Raw genomic sequence first — 22,214 nt, forward strand, 5'->3', positions numbered from 1 at the left:
TTAGCCCTTGGACACAGATAATAAAGAGTTACATGCGTTTAGATGATGGAATTGTCTATTAAATTGGTTGCTTTTTCATGATATGTTCTGAAGACTTGAGCAGCAGCTACTTCGAACACCTGCAATGGCAGTGCACGTCTTCTTGGCAGCAGTAGGATTCTTAAGCAAACAACACATAGAGAGATGTCTGCAATGACCTACATTTTTTTATTTTTTTTTATTTTACCTTTATTTAACCAGGCAAGTCAGTTAAGAACAAATTCTTATTTTCAATGACGGCCTGGGAACAGTGGGTTAACTGCCTGTTCAGGGGCAGAACGACAGATTTGTACCTTGTCAGCTCGGGGGTTTGAACTCGCAACCTTCCGGTTACTAGTCCAACGCTCTAACCACTAGGCTACCCTGCCGCCCCGGCATGAGCCATGTGAGTAGCTAAGCCCTCTGACTACTGGTTTCCATAAGTGATTTACACACACTCACTACTAGGCAACCATAAAAACGTTCACAACATAACAAGGTAAACAACCTGTTGTTGATGCAAATTCTTCCTTATTTTCAGAGAGTGCAGATCATTTCATTCATTGTTGTTATTTCTGCTACTATCTACTACTACTACTAGTAAGGAATGCCACAAACAGAAAGCATGTAATTATCAATTATGATTTATGTCAAATATTTTACATAACATATAGCTATATTTTTGGAGAATTTTTTTGACTGCAATTGACAAACAAACAAATTAAAAACCAAAAATGTTGAATACACCCCCTTGTTTCAGTGGTCCTCCGCTTCAACGCGATGACGCTGTTTCCTCGTCATACTGCGCTCCTACACACGTTGTTTCGGTGGATTTGAAGTGAGAGGGGAGGACTCTAGCTGGCAACATTTCTAGCTAAGGATTTTATGTTGCTGGTTCTCGGCCGTCGGGTTTCGTTGTCATTCGTAAAACGAGTCATTCCCCAAGATCCAGTTTTGTTGTCGAATCCCATTTTGCAGGACTTCAGAACTATCAAATTCCGAGTAATACACAGCGGCACCGTCTTCGCAAGCGCTACCAGACAAAATACAGACACCATGCCTGAAAGGAGGCCCTTCGTAAGGTTGCCCACTGACGTCTACCCGGTCAACTACGGGTTGTGCTTGAAGCCCGACCTCATCGACTTCACTTTCGAGGGCAAGCTAGAGGCGATTGTGAAGGTAGGTGAAGTAATTGAAAGATAATTTGTATAGTACTTTGAGCATGGCGGGGACTCCCCTGTGTAATCTATTTTGCCTAATTTACAACGTTCGAATGGCGAACGGCAAAATGCTAACTAGCTAGTCGTCTAACGTTAGCTAGCGAACTCCTAACTAACGTTCTCTACTAGCCCATGATAGTTGTGGCAAACAGCTAGCCTAGCTCACTTTAGCTAGGTTGAAAATAAATTAGCGCTTTACCTGCCCTGAATGGTACTGTCCAGAGTAACTAGTTACCTAGCTGAACCGTCATTCGCTAGTTAACTGTTAATACTAGTTAGTTAGATAGGTAGGCACATTAACGTTAACTCGCTGTCATTTTTGCAAATCGTTAACTGGCTAATAGTCACTACTACCTCACTTGAAATTAATGTATAGTATGATCAACGTCAATGCAAAGATGTGGATTTAGCTTAAATGCTAACGTTAGTTGCATGCCAGCACACCCAGTTTGCATGCGCGCTAGTGCTACCTTGCTAACTAAGCTAATGTTTGCTAAATCATAGCTAGCAAATGTCTTCCTACTAGAGAAGACCGCCCAGCTTCCGCCTCTGTTATAACCTATTTTGCAAGCGTGTTGCTAGCAGACCATGAAATGACAAAACACTAGACATTCACAACACCCGTGACGTGTAACATCCAGAACTCATCTTGTTTGATGATATGCACGACAAATTTAGCTAAATGATTCATAATCATTGCCTGTTGGTATGTTGATGGTGTTAACCAATTACTGCATACGGATGAGAATGAGTTCTCAAACGGATGTCAAAGGTCGCTCTTTAACCATAGATAAAAAATAAATAAAACATGTTTTAATATACTTGAAACTATTTGGTGGAATGTGCCTGGGCTACCCGAACATTTTGTCTTAAAGACAACTTTTGACTTTCGGGACACAACAAAAAAGAAAGCAAGCCAAACATCACACCGTTTCTCTCCCAAAATGCCCTTTCCCATCCATGTCTCATTCCCTCAATTGCGTTCTGACTGCTCCTTACACACAGGCGTGCTGAGTGCGCATCACAAGCTCCTGTTAGGCCTACATAAATAAATGCCTATAAAAATGTATCTAACTGATGGGATACACAAACTACATTCCTTGCCAAATGATGACAGTTTTCACAAATTGTAAATGGATTGGTTGAAGTAGGAAAATGTGTTTCAACAACGAACAGCAGTTTGGAAATAATTGTCTCCAGCCTATTTTCCGCTGGATTCACCTAGACTGACCAGGTGAAAGCTGTTATTCCTTATTGATGTCACTTGTTAAATCCACTGCAATCGGTGTAGGAGATGAAGGGGAGGAGACAGGTTAAAGAAGGATGTTTAAGCCTTGAGGCATGGATTGTGTATGTGTGCCTTTCAGATTGTGAATAGGCAAGACAAAATATGCCAGGCGCACCGGTTTGTGTTGAACTGCAACACTGCTGGGTTTTTCATGCTCAACCGTTTCCCGTGTGTATCAATAATAGCCCAACACCCAAAGGACATCCAGCCAACTTGACACAACCGTAGGAAGCATTGGGTCAGCATGGGTCAGCATCCCTGTGGAACACTTTTGACACCTTGCAGAGTCCATTCCCTGACGAAATGTTCCTGTTCTGAGGGCAAAAGGAGGGGGTTAAACTCAATATTAGGAAGGTGTTCTTAATGTTTTGTACACTTATGTCTGTGTGGGGCAATTAGGATTTGTTATCTGTAATGTTTATGATAAATTAGGCATTGTTGTGATCTGTTGACATATATGTTAACTGCCCATCCCTAATACTACACCACATGTGTATTACAGACTTGCTTCATTTAATTAGTTTCTAATGGGTGTCATATTTGGTGACAAATATGGTGCGTATATTGCCCTCGGCTGTTTGCATACACCATCTTCATCTCAGAACACAGGCTAGGAACACAAGTTACTAGTCATCATGTGGACATAACACTGGCTGTGTTTCAATGACACTGCTGGGCTAAACTATTTTAGTACTTTCCACACACACATTGTCTAAATCTAAGAGATAACCATACAGTAATCTATGTGCCACTGATCTATGTTTGGTAGCCTATCCATAGGAGGATGGCACATTGTATTACGTAGTTGGTGAACAGCATTTTCCAAGGAAATTAGGCTACATGAAAGATTAGGCTACTCTTAGCGTTTAAGTGACAAATACCTGTCAAGTAGGGCAATTTCAACTGCAATACATGGGCTGTGTTGTCAGTTGCATGGTTGTTATTTGCATGCACATGCTATAATTTCATTAGCCAAGTTAATGACAAAGCCAGAACATGATTTAGAAGTTGTCAGATAACCGCACAATAGCCAATGAGACGCATAGCGACGTGGCACCGTGCCATCACCGAGCGCGCTCTATAATTACATCCCTGCCTTCTCGGTTACAACCTCCCAGCTCTCGATTTGAGTATCAAAATAAACTACGGCAGCACCCAACCGTCAATAAATGGGACTAGCCTACTCTTTCAAAGCTGCATCTGAGTGTGCTGCTGGGTTCCGCCCTCAATAAGTCGGACGTCGACCGCTATCACATTGCATTCTAGTCAGAAGCCCTACAGGATGTCTCTTTCTTTCCCTCTCTCCAAACCATCTTTTGCTCCCGTTCCGATCTCCCTGACAAGCCACAATGTTTTCACGGGGACACTGAGCCACTGTAGGTTTAGCCTGCTTGGCCTACAGTAAGTTGTTTGATCCCTATCGCTGCTGTCTGACACATAACAGATTAGATTTACCCTTATAGTGGATTTGCTTATGGCAGGAAAAACAAAAAATATCCTAGTTTAGAAGTATTATATCGAGGGAGTATTATCGTTGAGGGACTCTAGAACAAATGTGTTTTTTACACAAATTAAAAATATGGCGTTCTTATGTCATCCCAGGTATTTATACAAGGGTCTGCTAGTCCCCGATTTGACTTAGTAGTTGTGTTTCTGTCGTTTTTCCAGGTTAACCTGGCCACTAATCAGATTGTGATGAACTGTGCTGACATCGACATCATCACAGCATCCTTTGTACCAGAGGGAGGGGAAGGTGAGGGTGAGATTCTGTCAATAGTTTTTTCACAGTTGTCTTAAATATAGACAAACTATTATATATTTGATATATTCAATGTATTCTATTTCCTGATTAGACCTGCTTTCCAGGCTTGTTAGGCACGTTTGTATATTATTTTCGTATGTTATGGCAGCGAATATCAGCCTTGCTTTTTTTCCCTTCTCTTTAGAAATTAACGCTACAGGATTCAACTATCAAAATGAGGACGAGAAAGTCACTCTGTCATTCCCTAGTGCTCTACAGAAAGGTAAGTTGAAGGACTCGCCGTTAACCAGAATGGCTACAGGGCTTAGGGTTCTAATGAACCCTCCACTCTCATCCACTCTCATTAATTATTCTTCCTGGTGTTTGACACCATGCCATGTCTTTTTGTTTGTAGTTGACAAAAACAAACCTCTTATTGTCGTAAAGGCTGAATAAACACTTTTTTTGCACCTGTTTCCCAGGATCCGGTACATTGAAGATTGACTTTGTTGGGGAGCTGAATGACAAAATGAAAGGTTTCTACAGAAGTAAATATGCAACTCCTGCAGGAGAAATCCGTTATGCTGCTGTCACACAGTTCGAGGTACAGTAACTAGGCGCTCCTCCTGTCCTGCATTACTTCTGTTACCATAACGAGGATAGTTTCTCTAGGCAGCAGAGTTGATTGCTTAACCCATGTTGAAATAGTGTAAAAGGAATGTGACTGCCATTTGACCCCAATGTTTGAGGACTGTCACACCCTGGCTATAGGCTGAATGTTTTAGCAAAATGTTTTGTTGGAGATTCTTGATAATTCAACTTTAATCTCTTATCTTTAGAAAACATTTTTTTTTGGGGGGGTGACATGTCCAGCTGCTATATACGGCATGTTGTTTATTTTCATTTTTCACTAGAGGTCATTGGAGGAGCTTTATTATAAAGCAGCCCTCTGACAACCTCCAGGATGTTTGCCTGACCTAACACGCTGTGAAACGTGTTGTCCACTCTGTTTTGCTTAACCTCCCATGGTCTTTTCTCCTCTATCCTCTATTCTCTCCTCAGGCCACGGACGCTCGCCGGGCCTTCCCCTGTTGGGACGAGCCAGCTATCAAAGCCACCTTTGACATCTCTCTGATAGTTCCCAAGGACCGAGTAGCCTTGTCAAATATGGTACGTGTCACACTAACTCTGCCTGGGGACGCCAAACAGCTTGAGTCACATTTCGCTACTCTGTTGTTAGCAGAGCGCAACATTGGCTTATGTAACATAAGACAGTCTTGTTGGGTCACTGCATTTCCTCCCATCTAGCTACAAGAGTAAGTCTGCTGGCATTCAAAATGCAACTGAATTAGTATGTTTTTCCAAGATGTCTGCCCTGTGGACTGTTAAAGGCTATGAGCTCATTCTTCAAAAGCATTGCTGACCCTATGACTTTCTGATTACATTTTCTGTCCGTACTAATATGCCCTTGTCCTCAATGACACAGAATGTCATCGATCGAAAGCCACATCCAGAAGATGACAGCCTTTTGGAAGTGAAGTTCGCCACCACCCCCATTATGTCCACGTACCTTGTAGCGTTCGTCATCGGCGAATACGACTTTGTAGAAGGCCAATCGTCGGACGGCGTGACCGTACGCGTCTACACGCCTACCGGAAAGGCGGAACAAGGGAAATTTGCACTAGAGGTGAGTTGTTTTTACTTCTTTTAAACTTGGATAATGGTTAGACCAGTACAAAAAACTAGTCATGTATCACTATGACTGTTTGTTATATTGATGAATGACTGTTGTGCTAGCAGCAACTATCTATTGGCGTCAAGTGTAAAATGGAAATGATACCTAGTTTTTTCTATCCATGTTTCTCACAGGTTGCTGTAAAGACCTTACCTTTCTACAACGACTACTTCAATGTTCCTTACCCATTGCCTAAAATTGATCTAATAGCGATCGCTGACTTTGCTGCTGGTAAGTACAATTCATATGACTCTATTTCAATTATTATATTGTGATGAAAAATAGGAATTATAGTCAAGATCTAACACGCTTGGTGCTGCCCCCCCCCCCCAGGTGCCATGGAAAACTGGGGCCTTGTTACCTACAGGTAAATCTAAAGTAATGTTGCTAAATTTGCAACTAATGAGAGGATGAGAGTCATGTTATTCCACAAAAATATTATTTGATTACCACTAGCGGGAAATGTATGTGATTTTATATTCAATGTATTGTTGTGTTAATGCATGCTACCACTAGGGGCAGTGTGAAATGAATCGCTTTTGAGCTTGTTTTTCTTCGAGTTGACCTCGCTGTTTGACCTCGTTTCCCAGGGAGACGGCGCTGCTGATTGACCCGAAGAACTCTTGCTCGTCCTCACGGCAGTGGGTGGCCCTGGTGGTGGGACACGAGCTAGCTCACCAGTGGTTCGGGAACCTGGTCACCATGGTAAACGCCCACTGCGCTCTTTACTGCTTATGTAGAAACTAAAAGCAGTCTCCTGATCAATGACAGAAGGACATTACATTATTGAAGATTAAATTATATGAACAACATTCTTCAATTACATTGGGGTATACATTGTTGTCCTGAATTGGATTTAGTCAATATGATCGCCCCTTGCCTTGTAGGAATGGTGGACCCATCTGTGGCTTAACGAGGGCTTCGCATCATGGATCGAGTACCTCTGTGTGGACCACTGCTTCCCTGACTACGACATCTGGACACAGTTTGTGTCTGCCGACTACACCCGCGCCCTGGACCTGGATGCGCTGGACAACAGTCATCCCATTGAGGTGTGTTGGCTTTAAATTTGTAAGATTCTGTGTGTGTACTGGACCAAAGTTTTCCAGTAGATTTGAATGTACGTGAGGTATCTCTATCAGATGAAAGCGACCCTCGTACTGCGTTTTGAAAGCATGAACTGACTGATCCCCTGGACTGCAGGTGAACGTGGGCCACCCGTCGGAGGTGGATGAAATCTTTGATGCAATATCCTACAGCAAAGGAGCGTCTGTGATCCGTATGCTGCACAACTACATAGGAGACAAGGTGAGGAGCTGCTGCCCAGGCACACTGCCATGTTGTCCACTAATTAGTCTAGCTCTCTTTCATATACTAGCTAAAGGGGTATTGTGTGAACAAGTGTCTCTGGTAAGTATTTGTATATTTTCATCTCGGGCGTTTTTCTTTTGTAAACCTATTTGTTTCTTCTTTCTCTAGGATTTCAGGAAAGGAATGCATTCCTATCTGTTGAAGTTCCAACATAAAAATGCAGCAACAGGTAACACTGTCAAGTCTCCTATAATTTCTCATGAATTTATAATGGACATGTCTGGTCCATTATAACAAGATTATTATTTGAGCGTTGTAATTGGTTGGTGACCAACTCTCTCCCCACCACCTCTCCCAGAGGACCTATGGGACTGTCTGGAACAGGCTAGCGGGAAACCCATCGCCCTGGTGATGAGTTCCTGGACTAAGCAGATGGGTTTCCCTATAATCGTAGTGGACCAGGAGCAGGTAAATAGACCACAATGGAAATTGTCTTTGGACAATATGAATTTACTGTTTTATATCCTGTGAGAGGGGATCTCTCTGTTGTGGATATAGCAGTTTGTGTATTAAATCAAATACTTTTTTGTTTTTCTAGCAAGGGGATGATCGCATCCTCAAGATATCTCAGAAGAAATTCTGTGCCAGTGGACCACATAATGGTAAGATAATATTTTCCAATAAATCAACTCACAAAAAAGCCAAGTACAAATCGCTGGTTCACTACTTGTCACTTATTAGCTACTTGAGACAAAGTTCCTACTTTGCTCCATCTCATTGGGTCTTGCTTGTGTCAATCATCCACCAGGTGAGGACTGCCCTAACTGGATGGTACCAATCAGTATCTGTACGGGTGAGGACCCCGGCTGTACCAAGCTCAAGGTGCTGCTGGACAGCCCAGAGACCACCATCACGATCAACAACATCAGCCCTGACCAGTGGGTCAAGGTGAGGACAACCAAATTCCACCTATTACAGGTGTCTAATATAGAATTGAGTTGAAAACCAAGCCCTGAGGCCTTACAATCTGTACTATAACCCTTATACAGAGTTGCATGTTTAGGGAAATAGAAATCTGTCTAATAAAAGCGTAATGGATACAAGAATGCTGATGACCTTGAAGGTCTGCTTGCTTGGAGAATTATAAACGTTTGTGAATGGGCCGTAACATTCATGATTCTGAGTGTATTTAGTGTTTAATAATGGGTGGGAGATCATTGGGATTTCAGTAAACCAATCACCTGACCAAAAGGGTGGACGAGAAGTTAAGGAAACGATGACCCTTGAAGGTCTTTGAAAGGGGTCAAAAGGTCACACAGATGGATATTGAAGGGGTAACTAGAGGGTCAGGATTTGTGAATGGACCATATAAATTGCTGTTCACTGAAAGGACATCATTAATGTCAAAGTAAGTTTGAGGAACTGAGAACCATTAACGAATAACCGCTTGAGTGGGATCATAGCCTGGCTAGTCCCTATCTAGTTATCAATGCTGAAGAGGATCCACAATGCCAGTGGTTCCCAATCAGGGGAACTAGGACCCCTAGGGGTACTTGGCCTATCCACAGGGGTACTTGATAAGACTCATGAGACCATAGGCCTACTGCTAAAATGCACAAGGGGATACTTCAGGGGTACTCCGGGCAGAGCGAATTTCAACTGGCAGTACAGTGACTGAAAAGGGTTGGGAACCCCTGCACAAGGCTCTGGTAGGGAGAGTGAAACTATGAGTGTGCCATTCAGAACAGAGACTGCTCTATGTACGGAGTTGATCAAAGGGATAGAAAGTATCTCTTCCTTAATGCTAAGCTGCACATTTTGTGGCTAGAATAAAACCTAATTTTGTTTGTTTGTTGGGTGGGTGTCACTCAAGCATATAAAGACTTTCTTCCACACTTGCTTGTTAGGCAGATTTATGTTCTGCTTTAGCTAACAAGTTTGGAACCGCAAATGGTTTGGCATGACGCCGACAAAAGTAGTGGAAGAAAACAGATTGGCAACAAGGCTATAGTCTTTGGCCGCTGTTCAACTGTCCTCCTCCTCCCCCTATAGATCAACCCAGGAACAGTAGGCTTCTACAGGATCCAGTACAGCTCGGCCATGTTGGAGGGCCTGCTGCCTGGTATCAGAGACCTCACCCTGCTGCCTGTTGACCGTCTGGGCCTGCAGAACGACCTCTTCTCCCTGGTGAGTGGCACAGACTCCCGTCAACACTACACCAACATGCCCTTTAGCTCGACGCTAAAGCTCAATAATAAATTGGATATGTATGGTTATGGTGCTTGTATATAAAGTCAGTCATGGACAGGGAAAGGGTCAGTTCCTGTAACAATCATATTCAGGGAATGGCTTGAAAGTCACTTTTTTTCTCCATCCTTTCTGCCACAAAACCCTTCTTTCCTCTTCCATATAGCAAGGCCTCATCTGTCTAGCCTAGCGCTACAGTAGCAAAGAAACACACCCTTTAGTGTATAACCAGATCATTTTTGAGGAAGCCCAGGGTCAAAGCTTCCCCTAAAATAAACTCTAGCCGCTCAATGTTGTAATTGTGCAGGAAACCCCAACATAAAGTGTCATATCAAAATTGTATTTGTCACATGCGCCACAGTGAAATGCTTACATAAAAGCCCTTAACCAACAATGCAGTTTTAAGACAAATACGTGTTAAGTAAAAAAGAACAAATGTCTTAATAGGGCGTTGGGCCACCACTAGCCAGAACAGCTTCAATACACCTTGGTATGGCTTCTGCAAGTTTCTGGAACTCTATTGGCGGGTGCGACACCGTTCTTCCATGACAAATTCCATAATTTGGTGTTTTGTTCATGGTCGTGGGAAAACACTGTCTCAGGCGCCATTCCGGAATCTTCCGTAAGTGTGCAATTGGTTTGAGATCTGGTGACAGACAGCCATGTCATATGGTTTACGTCAGGGTTCCCCAACCCTGTTCTTGGGACACCACTAGTCAGAACAGTGTAGGTTTTCGCTCCAACCCCAGTTGTAACTAACCTGATTCATCTTATCAACCAGCTAATTATTAGAATCAGGTTGGCTAGATTAGGGTTGGAGTGAACCTGCAGGACTGTAGCTCTCCAGGAACAGGGTTGGAAAGTCCTGGTTTACATAGTTTTCATACTCATCAAACCATTCAGTGACTACTTATTCCCTGTGGCTGGGGGCATTGTCATCCTATGGGGGCGTAGTTTGATTGGTTGTTTAGCAAACAAACCAATGTGTGTGCTACTATGGGCCAGAACAGACAGGTTTGGTTTAGACTGACACGTAAACTATATTTAGTCTCCAAATGTTTATTGGAAACATACATTTGCACAATGAGCACATGTTGTCCCTCAAATAGTTGTTGGTTAGATAGCTAGTGAATTTGAGCCATATTGGTATAGACATGACATCAGTCAAAACAAGATACACCAGGCTGAAGCGAACCACCTACGATTCCCCACATGGCAGCTTCTTGTCGTTGTTGCTAGCTATCTGACCGTTCAGAATCATAACAATGCACGGCTTCCGGACACATCGACACACGTATGTCATTTTGGCCAACCTGTCTATAGCTGTGGTAGCCAAAATAATTCTCTGCCCAGCAGTTTTATACATGACCCTAATCATCATGATAATTGCTTAATTAACTCAGGAACCACATCTGTGGTAGTGGTGCGTGGGTCATCTGCAACTGCACGACTAGACTATATGTATAAAAAAAAAGAGGCCATGGGCCGGACCCTAATCCGCAAATATAGGAAATGTGCTGTACTGTAGGCTACAGTCAGACGGCGCAATGTTGTTTTTTGACGGGGGTGTAGGATTTATTTTTGCCTAATTTAGATGCTTTTCTGATTTAAAAATATATATAAATCTGACATTTTGGAAGGCTATTTCGAGAGCTTGGGCCTCAGGTTTAGGCTGTCCCTGTGATTTTCATATGCACATTTTAATCTAAATGAAATTAATGAAAATGATACAATTCTAAAAGTAACTTCTATTGCCATAGAAAATATCCTGATTTTAAAAATAAATATCCTATCAATCACATTGGCTTTGCCTGTCTGCAAGGAACTTGAAACATTGTATGAACTTGTTCCAGCCGGAAGCTGGTGCTTGCAACATTGTGTAAAATATTCTGGGCCCTCAGTTTCCTGCACCAGTGAGCTCCAGACGCACAGCTGTAGACTATTTGCGCAAGGGCTAAGAAGTAATCAGGAAGGCATATTTTATGACATTTCCACCGGATCTAAGCTTTACTTTCTTTCCCCTTTCATGCTGAGTGGTAGGATAATCGAAAGGGAGAGAGCTGGAAAGATTGTTCAAATAGCTACGTTAAGGAAAATATAGTATTTCTCAATGGCTGTAAAAACAGACTTTGTTTACTTGCTGTTTGAGGCAAAGAAATTACTTTGAGAAGCTCCACAGGAATGGTGAGTTAAGACAATCAGAAATGGTATCAGATCACTTATAAGGATACAGTTAGTCCTAGTCCTACTTCTATGCGTAATCAGGTGCGTGTCCTTACTCAAAATTGACAGTAGCGCTTCAAACAAAGGACAATTAATAAATTGACAACTTGTAAATGGAATGAAATATACCAAAACTTTTTTTTCTGAAGTGTAGCCTACGTTGTGCGCTCTGCAAACATATCCACTCCTAGAATGAGAACGTTAAGACTGTAATAATAATATATTGAATGCATTAACAGAAATAACTAGCCAAACATTGTAGATTAGAAATTATGGGAATTAACGGTAAATGTACTAGTGTGCCATCCCTGCGGCCTCCACAATGGATTAGTCCACTCAGAGGCGTGAATCAGACCGGTTTCTCATGTGCCATTTAAAAAATGTGTTTGTGTGTGACTGCTCGAGTACAACAAATCTTGGTCGATCAATCCACAGCCTATCGACCAAACTATCGACCATGTCGGGTAAATGGGTTCAGCCCTAATACGGTTCTATCTACATTTTTGTCAAAATCTAGTTATTGACTTGTTTTGTTCAATGGTCTCTACCTATATAGTACTCTAAATACCCCAATTCATGTTGATAAGTTCAGAAGAATACAAGATAAAAAATGAACACCATTCAAACCAATGACAGTTTGGAACTTTAAAGCCAGTTATCTCAATCATCTTTTTGCACATGGAACCCAAGCTCTCTGTCGTTTTGACCGGTTGTAAGGAAGTAGAAAGCTATGAATAAGCTCTGATAAGTTTTCAGTTTGGCTTGGATGCATATTTTACGTGGTAGGAAATATGATCCGCTTTTATGATGCTGATTTAAGAGAGCACATCTACAGCTGTTACCCTAACTGCAATCGCATTCTCTCAAGATGCTGGAAGAAATCATATTTCTCCACATATTTCAAAATGTACATTTGGTGCTGCAAGAAATGCTTAATGCTGCAGGAGTTAATATTAAGGCTATGTGAGGTTATAGACCTACAGTCAGTGTCCACATTTCAGCTTCCATTTAATTCACCTGAGCAGTAGGCTAAAGTTCCCTGTCTTGAATATGTATAGTGCCCCAAACATTACTTTTCTGGGCCTCCCTTTTCTTTATTTTCACCTCCATTATGCCGCATTTCTCTTATTTAAACTCCGACATTTTCCTTTTTTCCCTCAGTGGATCGACAATCACTTTTTCTGTCTGTTTCCAAAAGTATTTGGTGATTGGCATGTAGGTTATTTGGTGCGTGTACAGTTTGACCCAAAAGCTCATAGGCTTACATACAAATGCCAGATGGCCTAAAAATAATGAAAGAAAAACCTCAATGTAGCCTATAGACATATAAATTAAAAATGTATGTATTTTCTCTTTATTCAACCTGCCCTTCATCTATTTAATGAGCCTAAACCCGCCCCACGGATCAACCTGCGGGGTCTGCGGCTTCTGAGTCAACCCTCACATCACTACTGTGTGGAAGCACCTGCTTTCGATATACTTTGTATCCCTCATTTACTCATGTTTACATGATTTTGGCAGTTACATGTTATTGTTGTGTGTTTTGTGGCCATGTAAACGTAACTTATGATTGGGTAACGATACTTCTCCTTTCTCCCTCAGTACTCATGAGAATTAAGCTCGTCGACTAAGATATGTCATGTGAATTGTTAAGCGTTTATTCTTTGGCCTTTTTTCTCACCAAAGCCTCTTATGAAGATGTTTACTGTAGACGTTAGAAAAACAATGTGTAATCTAATCAACTTGTTTTCCTGCTTTATCCTATTCCTCAAAAGCTTTGTCCCATCCATTCAGGGCTCAATTACAAAAACTGTACATAACATCACAATACTGTGACTCTTACTAACTTTTCCCCTGCTCTTACTTCTTCTATTCCTATTTTACCTCTTCCCCTCATTCTTCATATTCCTTCTCTTCTATTCCTCTTTCACCTCTTCCCTTCATTATTCATATTCCTTCTCTTCTATTCCTCTTTCACCTCTTCCCTTCATTATTCATATTCCTTCTCTTCTATTCCTCTTTTACTGCTCCTTCATTTTCCTCTTCTATTCTCCTTCTACCTCCATCCCCCCATTCCTTCTCTTCTTGTCCCCCATGTTCATCCTATTAATCATCTTCATCAGTCGCGCGCTGGCATGATCAGCACGGTGGAGGTGCTGAAGCTGATGGAGGCCTTTGTCAACGAGCCCAACTACACGGTGTGGAGCGACCTGAGCTGCAACCTGGGCGTGCTCTCCTCCCTGCTCTCCCACACCGACTTCCATGAGGATATCCAGGAGTTCATCCGGGACCTGTTCACTCCCATCGGCCTCAAGCTGGGCTGGGAATGCAAGCAGGGCGAAGGTGAGCCCCCTGGGGCCGGTGGTAAGAGCTAAGAACTGAGTTGCCGAGTCATTCCGGAGTCGATCCTCAGCCTTAAGCCCCAAGTCACTTGATGTCGCTCTGATTGTGTTGGATAGGTGTAAGAGAGATGGTAATCAATCTATGTTGCACTCTTGACAGGGTTGGTGGGATTTCTTTTCTGTTACATTGCTGACACCTATACGATCCTTTCAGATCTGCTCAAGTGCCTAGGGGTTAGGGGCTAAGGGTCAGGTTTGGAATTAGGCAAGTGTTTTAGGAGGAGTATCAGCCCAGAGCTGGTGACGTATGGATTTACTGGCTCCTGGATTGCCTAGCAGTAGATCAATTCTGTCCTTTTGGATGAAGTTCAGTGTATCAAACGCTTGTTTTTAACATGTTTGAGACTGACTGGCGCCTTTCACCTTCTGTTCTCTGGCCCCCGGTTCTTCTATTCTCTCCTCTCTCTCCCCCCCTCTCTCAGGTCACCTGGATGCCCTGCTGAGGGGCCTGGTTCTGGGGAAGCTGGGGAAGGCGGGACACAAGCCCACGCTGGAGGAGGCCCGGCGGAGATTCAAAGACCATGTGGAAGGCAAGCAGATCCTCACTGCAGACCTCAGGAGCCCAGTAAGCTGTTCTGCCCCCCGTCACACACACACACATTTATTCATAGAAACACACACGTATTCTTAACATGTAGTTATGTAAACAAAGGTCCCATTTCAAACTAACCTTTGCCCTCTAACCCTAGGCTCTTGATGACTTTCGTGAATGTTTAAAGGATTTGATTGGTCAGCAATTTGATAATGTCTCCACCTATGCCTCTGGTTGGCTAGGTGACGCTTCTTCAGTACTGCTTTCACCTGTCCATTAATTTCAATCAATTGTGTTCAACATTTCAACAATGGGCCTGTAGTCATGTTATTGATTCTACTTTCAAACAGTGACTTCTCATTTGTAGATCATTTAAGTGCTAATGATAGTTATTTAGTACCATCATGACTGGAAGTAGATGCCGTTAATGATGAGACAAAGACATAAAAAGCTTGTAAAATCAAGTGATGAAACCATATTGTATGGTCTTTGTTTCTCTTCAGGTGTACTTAACCGTGCTGAAGCATGGCGACAGTGCCACGTTGGACACAATGCTGAAGGTAAGTCACACCAGCTAATGGTGTATTCACTAGTGCACACCATAGCAAAATGTTTTGCGACGAAACCAAGCATTTCTTATTGGATAAATTCAGATTAGTCCCTCCCTGTTTCTGCTCATTTGGTTCTGAGACAATACACCCCAGCCAGGACAGCTGGTTGGAGAACAGTCTCCTCAATATCATGAGTCATATATTGTATCATGAACGATTTCAATTACATTTCCTCAGTCAGATGAACAGGATTACCAGCTCGTTCCATGTCCTAGACTCTCGTTAAAGCCTCACCAATAATCTGACAGATAAAGATTTAATCACAGTCGATTGATATAATTTGATTTTGTCACATAAATGTCACAAAGGTTTATACCTTTGTGACATTTACCTAATATGTATGTATTTTTCTTTCACATTATTGCGGTCTAATCTCTCCCATCCTCTTCAGCTTCACAAGCAGGCTGACATGCAGGAGGAGAAGAACCGCATAGAGAGAGTGCTGGGAGCTATTTCTGCCCCCGACCTCATCCAGAAAGTCCTCACTTTTGCCCTCTCGGTATGTGCACAACCATTCTTGCCCTAGCAACTGGAGTGTGTTACTTGCGCCTGCTATTTTGTCAGGAGAATATAAATGACAAAACAAAAATCCCCAGAAACATTAGTATTTACACTTTGTGTTCTATTTACACCTGGTGTTCTATTTACACCTTGTTATTTTGGTCTCGCTTTTATGGTATTCTTTCTTGAATATAGCCGGTGCAATTGTTAACACTGGTGTTAACTAGCTTTGTAATTGTAGCCTTCCTAGTTGTTTTGGTCATAGGAGTTTGCTTATAGGATGAGCGTGATGAATTAATGGAAATTGGCAAAAACAGACCCCTCTGTCTCCCCTACCCAGGAGGATGTGCGTCCCCAGGACACGGTGTCAGTAATCGGGGGAGTGGCCGGAAGCAGTAAGCATGGAAGGAAAGCCGCCTGGAAGTTTGTCAAAGACAACTGGGAGGAGCTTCACAACCGCTACCAGGGCGGCTTCCTCATATCACGGCTCATCAAGGTAAAGACTTCGTTCATTAAGCAATTTTTCTCCAAAGCATTGTTTAACTGTTCTTATTCTCATATTTTCCTCAGCTCCTCAGAGAGCACTGTATACAGTGCATTTCGAGAGTATTCAGACCCCTTGACTTTTAACACATTTTGTTACGTTATAGCCTTATTCTAAAATGGATGAAATAAAAACAATTCCTCAGCAATGTACACACTATCCTATAATGACAAAGCAAAGAAAGGTTTTTAGAAAAGTTAGCAAATTTTATTAAGAACAACAAACAGAAATACCTTATTTACATAAGTATTCAGACCCTTTGCTATGAGACTAGAAATTGAGCTCAGGTGCATCCTGTTTCTATTGATCATCCTTGATGTTTCTACAACTTGATTGGAGTCCACTTGTGGTAAATTCAATTGATTGGACATGATTTGGAAAGGCACACACCTGTCTATATAAGGTCATTCAGTTGACAGTGTACAGTTGAAGTCTGAAGTTTACATATACCTTAGCCAAATACATTTAAACTCAGTTTTTCACAATTCCTGACATTTTAATCCTAGTAAAAATTCCCTGTATTAGGTCAGTTAGGATCACCTCTATTTAATGAATGTGAAATGTCAGAATAATAGTAGTGATTTATTTCAGCTTTCATTTCTTTCATCACATTCCCAGTGGGCCAGAAGTTTACATACACTCAATTAGTATTTGGTAGCATTGCCTCTAAATTGCTTAACTTGGGTCAAACATTTCAGGTAGCCTTCCACAAGCTTCCCACAATAAGTTGTGGAATTTTGGCCAATTCCTCCTGACAGAGCTGGTGTAACTGAGTGAGGTTTGTAGGCCTCCTTGCTCACACACACTTTTTCAGTTCTGCCCACAAATGTTCTATGGGATTGAGGTCAGGGCTTTGTGATGGCCACTCCATCCTGGGGCGGCAGGGTAGCCTAGTGGTTAGAGCGTTGGACTAGTAATCGGAAGGTTGCAAGTTCAAACCCCCGAGCTGACAAGGTACAAATCTGTCGTTCTGCCCCTGAACAGGCAGTTAACCCACAGTTGACGCCATCTATTTTGTGAAGTGCACCAGTCCCTCCTGCAGCAAAGCACCCCCACAACATGATCCTGCCACCCCCGTGCTTCACGGTTGGGATGGTGTTCTTCAGCTTGCAAGCCTCCCCCTTTTCCACAAAACATAACGATGGTCATTATGGCCAAACAGTTCTATTTTTGTTTCATCAAACCAGGGGACATTTCTCCAAAAAGTATGATCTTTGTCCCCATGTGCAGTTGCAAACCGTAGTCTGGCTTTTTTATGGTGGTTTTGGAGCTGTGGCTTCTTCCTTTCTGGCGGCCTTTCAGGTTATGTCGGTATAGGGCTCGTTTTACTGTGGATATAAATACTTTAGTACCGGTTTCCTCCAGCATCTTCACAAGGTCCTTTTGCTGCTCTTCTGGGATTGATTTGCACTTTTTCCACCAAAGTACGTTAATCTCTCGGAGACAGAACGTGTCTCCTTCCTGAGTGATATGACGGCTGCGTGGTCCCATGGTGTTTATACTTGCCTACTATTGTTTGTACAGATGAATGTTGTACCTTCAGGTGTTTGGAAATTGCTCCCAAGGATGAACCAGACTTGTGGAGGTTTCTTGTTAACCTCTTGAGTGTAGGGGGCAGTATTTTGATGTTTGGATGAAAAACGTACCCATATAAAACTTCCTTTTTCTCAGGCCCAGAATCTAGAATATGCATATAATTGTCAGATTAGGATAGAAAACACAAAAGTTTCCAAAACTGTCAAAATATTGTCTGTGAGTATAACAGAACTGATATTGCAGGCGAAAACCTGAGGAAAATCCAACCAGGAAGTGCTGTTTTTCCTGAAAGCTCTCTGTTCCATTACATGCCTTCCCTCCATTTAAAGGGATATCAACCGGATTCCTTTTCCAATGGCTTCGACATGGTGTGAACAGTCTTTAGACATAGTTTCAGGCTTTTATTTTGAAAAAATGAGTGAGAAATATCACATTGCGTCATTGGATGGCTGGGTGCCAGCAGTGTTTTGCATGCGCCAACCGAGTGCAGCAGACAGTCCGGTTGAAATATTATCGATTATATATTGTAAAAACAATCTGAGGATTGATTATTTAAAATAAATAAAAAACATTTGACATGTTTCTATGAACTTTACGGATACTATTTGGAGTTTTCGTCTGCCCCGTCTTGACCTCTCGAGCCTATGGAATTCTGAACATAACGCGGCAACCAAATGGAGGTATTTTGGAAATAAAAATAATCTTTATGGAACAAAAGGAACATTTATTGTGTAACTGGGAGTCTCATGAGTGCAAACATCCGAAGATCATCAAAGGTAAGCGATTCATTTTATTGCTTTTCTGACTTTCATGACCAATCTACTTTGTTGCTAGCTGTTTAATGTTTTGTCTGCTGAGAGAGATGTCCTTACATAAACACTTGGTATGCTTTCGCCGAAAAGCTTTTTTGAAATCTCACATGCCAGGTGGATTAACAACAAGCTAAGCTGTGTTTTGCTATATTGCACTTGTGATTTCATGAAAATTAAATATTTTTAGTAATTTAATTTGAATTTGGTGCTCTGCAATTCAGCTGATGTTGACGAAAATGATCCCACTAACGGGATGGGTGCGTCAAGAAGTTAACAAGAAATTTGTGGAGTGGTTGAAAAACGAGTTTTAATGACTCCAACCTAAGTGTATGTAAATGTCTGACTTCAACTGTATATCAGAGCAAAAACCAAGCCATGAGGTCGAAGGAATTGTCCATGGAGCTCAGTGACAGGATTGTTGCGGCACAGATCTGGGGAAGGACAACCATCTCTGCAGCCCTCCACCAATCAGGCCTTTGTGGTAGAGTGGCCAGACGGAAACCACTCCTCAGTAAAAGCCACTCCTCTGTAAAAGCTATGTGACAGGCCGCTTGGAGTTTGCCAAAAGGCACCTAGGACTCTCCGACCATGAGAAACAAGACTATCGGGTCTGATGAAACCAAGATTGAACTATTTGGCCTGAATGCTGGTACCAGTAACGCTCCCCATCCAACCTGACAGAGCTTATGAGGATCTGCAGAGAGGAATGGGAGAATACAGGTGTGCCAAAATACAGGTGTGCCAAGCTTGTAGCGTCATACTTGAGGATGTAATTGCTGCCAAAGGTGCTTTAACCAAGTACTGAGTAAAGAGTCTGAACATGTATGTAAATGTGATATTTCTGTTTTTCATTTTTAAATCTGCAAATATTTTTAAACCTGTTTTTGCTTTGTCATTATGGGGTATTGTGTATAGATTGGGGGGGGGAATTTTAATACATTTTAGAATAAGGCTGTAACGTAACGAATCTGGAAAAGTCAAGAGGTCTGAATACTTTCTGAATGCTCTAAATATATTATAAGAGAAATGTATTATGGAAGACTGGTAGCTTTTGCCTTTGGCCCAATGACCTAAGCCAACTCACTTGTATTTTCACCCCTCTTCACAGCTCTCTGTGGATGGATTCGCCATTGACAAAATGGCTGCTGAAGTGAAGGTGAGCATCATTGGTTTATACGTCTTTTAATATAGTGGTCTCGCTCAATAAAATGGTTAAATAACTTCTGTAGTTCTAATTCTAAACGCGGCCATTTTGTGTCTTCCAGAGTTTCTTCGAGAGCCACCAAGCGCCGGCGGCTGAGCGCACGGTGCAGCAGTGCTGCGAGAACATTCTCCTGAATGCCGCCTGGCTCAAGCGCGACGCCGATGACATTCACCAGTATCTACTGAAGCGCAAAGCTCCCCCGGTCTGAACAACCCAGCCCCCCCCATCTTCCAGCGCGGACCTCCCTGCATCATAGCTGCCTCGGCCCCCCCCTTCTCAGTCCATAGATGGACGGAGAGCGAGCATACTCAAAGCAGGCTTAATTTCTCTAAAAGAAAAAATACAAACGACGATGACGTCAACAAACAAGCCAAGAATTTAACCAAGCGTTGAAAAAGAAAAGACTATTATACATAAATAACAAAGCAAATTCATTTGTCTGACAAGGAATGTAGTTACCCCCATTCTGCCCATCGGAAGATGATACATGAGTTAGGTTACTGGGGTTTAACACTCCCAGATATGATTTGCGAAATGGCTATCCCAGGGTGCATCCCAAATGGTACTCCATTCTCTACGTTGGTGCACTATTTTTGACTTGAGCCAAATAAGCCCTGGTTAGTGCACTTTATAGGGTTCCATTTGAGATGCACACCAAGTCTGAGTGCATACTCACACTCCCATACAGTTACGACACGCAAAACATTAACACTTGCATACACACACAGCCTTGCATCGTAGTTTGAAAACTGTGAATTTATTTTTCTCATCACCTGCTCCTACTCTATGGAGAGAAAAAAAGCATGAATTATATGATATATCCTGTGTTGCTGTTCACTTTGTTTGTTTTCTGTACAAACAAATTATTTTCTTTTTTTCCTGCCATCGGCGTTTCGCAGTTGCTGGTTTATACCCAACAGGTGTTGTGATTGGGTGAGAGCAGAGCTGGGCAGAATGGGGATAATATAGCGTTTGATGTTTTGTTGGCGGTAGTTAAATGAACTCATGGCACTGATCTCCATCTCTAATAACGGTTAGGACAAAAGGTGAGCAGGGCTAGCATGGTACTACATGTATACTGTTTAATGCAAGCATTCTTGCAAAAACGTTCCACAAATCTGAATAGCGGTGTTCATCGTTACCTTACCTGCCCCTCTTCCCCCTCCATCCATCATCCTACTCTGGCATTTGATACATACCTTCCCCACATCAACCCCCCCCCCCCCCCCTCCCCTCTTCTGTAGCCTGTATTATCAGCCCTCAGTAAAGTTACAGAATTATGTATAGTATGGCAAATGACAAACATGCATATTTAAATGGTTTCTTCATCTGCCACATTATATACAAAATTACATCTTGTTTTCAAAAACCTGTTTTTTTTTAAGATGCAGTGATTTTAACGTTGAGGAAAAACTTTCATTTATTCTTAAGAATTAGTAAAACAACACTACTTGGGCCTTTAGTGCAGTTAACACCAGGAAACTTTAGTTTAAAAACTTAATGATGTACTGGCCCAGTTTGAACTTTGAAATGATAGGATTTACTTAACACTGCTATTGAACTCTGAAGCCTTAAATTGGTAAAGTGGTTTGCAATAATTATTACACTGAAGTGGGTGATATTCCACTGCAAAGTCAAAATATTGTTTCATAACAGATCTACACAGACTTGTTGAACGAGTATATCTATATAGAATTTGATGTGGCTTAGAAAACATTTACCGGAGAAGATCATCAACATAATTATCCCTCTTTCCCTGGAACATTTTGTTGTGCTTTTGTTTAAAAATACAGTTGGTGTTCATTAAAGTAAAAAGAAGAAAAAGACTTCAATGTCAAACTAGTAGAGTTGATTTATGATTGAGGTGTGAGTGTGCATGCCTGGAAACCAGTTGATATGTAATTTAACAATTCTTAATACAATTTAATAATGTTTTGTATGATCCTAATAAGCAAAAACATGATCATAAATAGATTACAAATGGTTCTAGGAAAAACTGCAATAGAAATGGACGCTGTACATAATTAAAGTTGACCTAAATGAGAATAAAGAAAATGGGTATGATGTGTAGATGGTGGGAAGTAAAATCAGTCTTTACATTTTGTTTCACAAGGTGTAAACTTGCGGTGGGGGATGTTGGTATATTTGAGATTTACATGCCGTTATATTTTCATTGCAGTATTACGCTGCAGTCCAACGCTTTGGGGTAGTGGGTGGGGGGAAAAGGACTCCGTTTTTCGTCATCTCATTGGTCAAACTTCGTTTTGAATGTCACATTGCTTCCGAGAA

General features: G+C 41.9%; 1 protein-coding gene across 4 annotated transcripts; it reads left to right on the forward strand.

The window, feature by feature from the left end:
- Nucleotides 1–830: 830 nt before the first annotated feature.
- On the forward strand, nt 831–21,749 carry LOC139370404 (puromycin-sensitive aminopeptidase-like). 4 transcript variants are annotated; one of them, XM_071109855.1, is made up of 23 exons: nt 831–1,197; nt 4,195–4,285; nt 4,473–4,550; nt 4,750–4,871; nt 5,330–5,437; nt 5,754–5,954; nt 6,137–6,233; nt 6,336–6,369; nt 6,593–6,707; nt 6,890–7,054; nt 7,206–7,310; nt 7,482–7,542; nt 7,672–7,781; nt 7,912–7,975; nt 8,122–8,261; nt 9,366–9,500; nt 13,907–14,147; nt 14,608–14,750; nt 15,221–15,277; nt 15,720–15,827; nt 16,170–16,325; nt 19,830–19,877; nt 19,987–21,749. In XM_071109855.1, exons 1-23 carry the CDS (start codon nt 904–906, stop codon nt 20,131–20,133), a joined length of 2,820 nt encoding a protein of 939 aa, XP_070965956.1. In that variant the 5' UTR covers nt 831–903; the 3' UTR covers nt 20,134–21,749. The 4 variants fall into 4 exon arrangements, with proteins under 4 accessions (XP_070965956.1, XP_070965957.1, XP_070965958.1 ...); XM_071109856.1 differs by having other exon boundaries at nt 833–1,197; nt 13,907–14,126; XM_071109857.1 differs by having other exon boundaries at nt 833–1,197; nt 4,195–4,279; nt 13,907–14,126.
- Nucleotides 21,750–22,214: the final 465 nt, after the last annotated feature.

Source organism: Oncorhynchus clarkii, chromosome 17, assembly GCF_045791955.1.
Source record: "Oncorhynchus clarkii lewisi isolate Uvic-CL-2024 chromosome 17, UVic_Ocla_1.0, whole genome shotgun sequence".
Taxonomy (NCBI): domain Eukaryota; kingdom Metazoa; phylum Chordata; class Actinopteri; order Salmoniformes; family Salmonidae; genus Oncorhynchus; species Oncorhynchus clarkii.

Coding starts and splice junctions, on each gene's coding strand:
- LOC139370404 (XM_071109855.1), top strand. CDS start 904: ATGTTGCTGGTTCTCGGCCGTCGGGTTTCGTTGTCATTCGTAAAACGA. Junction 4,286..4,472: donor AGAGGGAGGGGAAGGTGAGG/GTGAGATTCTGT, acceptor CCTTCTCTTTAG/AAATTAACGCTACAGGATTC. Junction 6,234..6,335: donor GATCGCTGACTTTGCTGCTG/GTAAGTACAATT, acceptor CCCCCCCCCCAG/GTGCCATGGAAAACTGGGGC.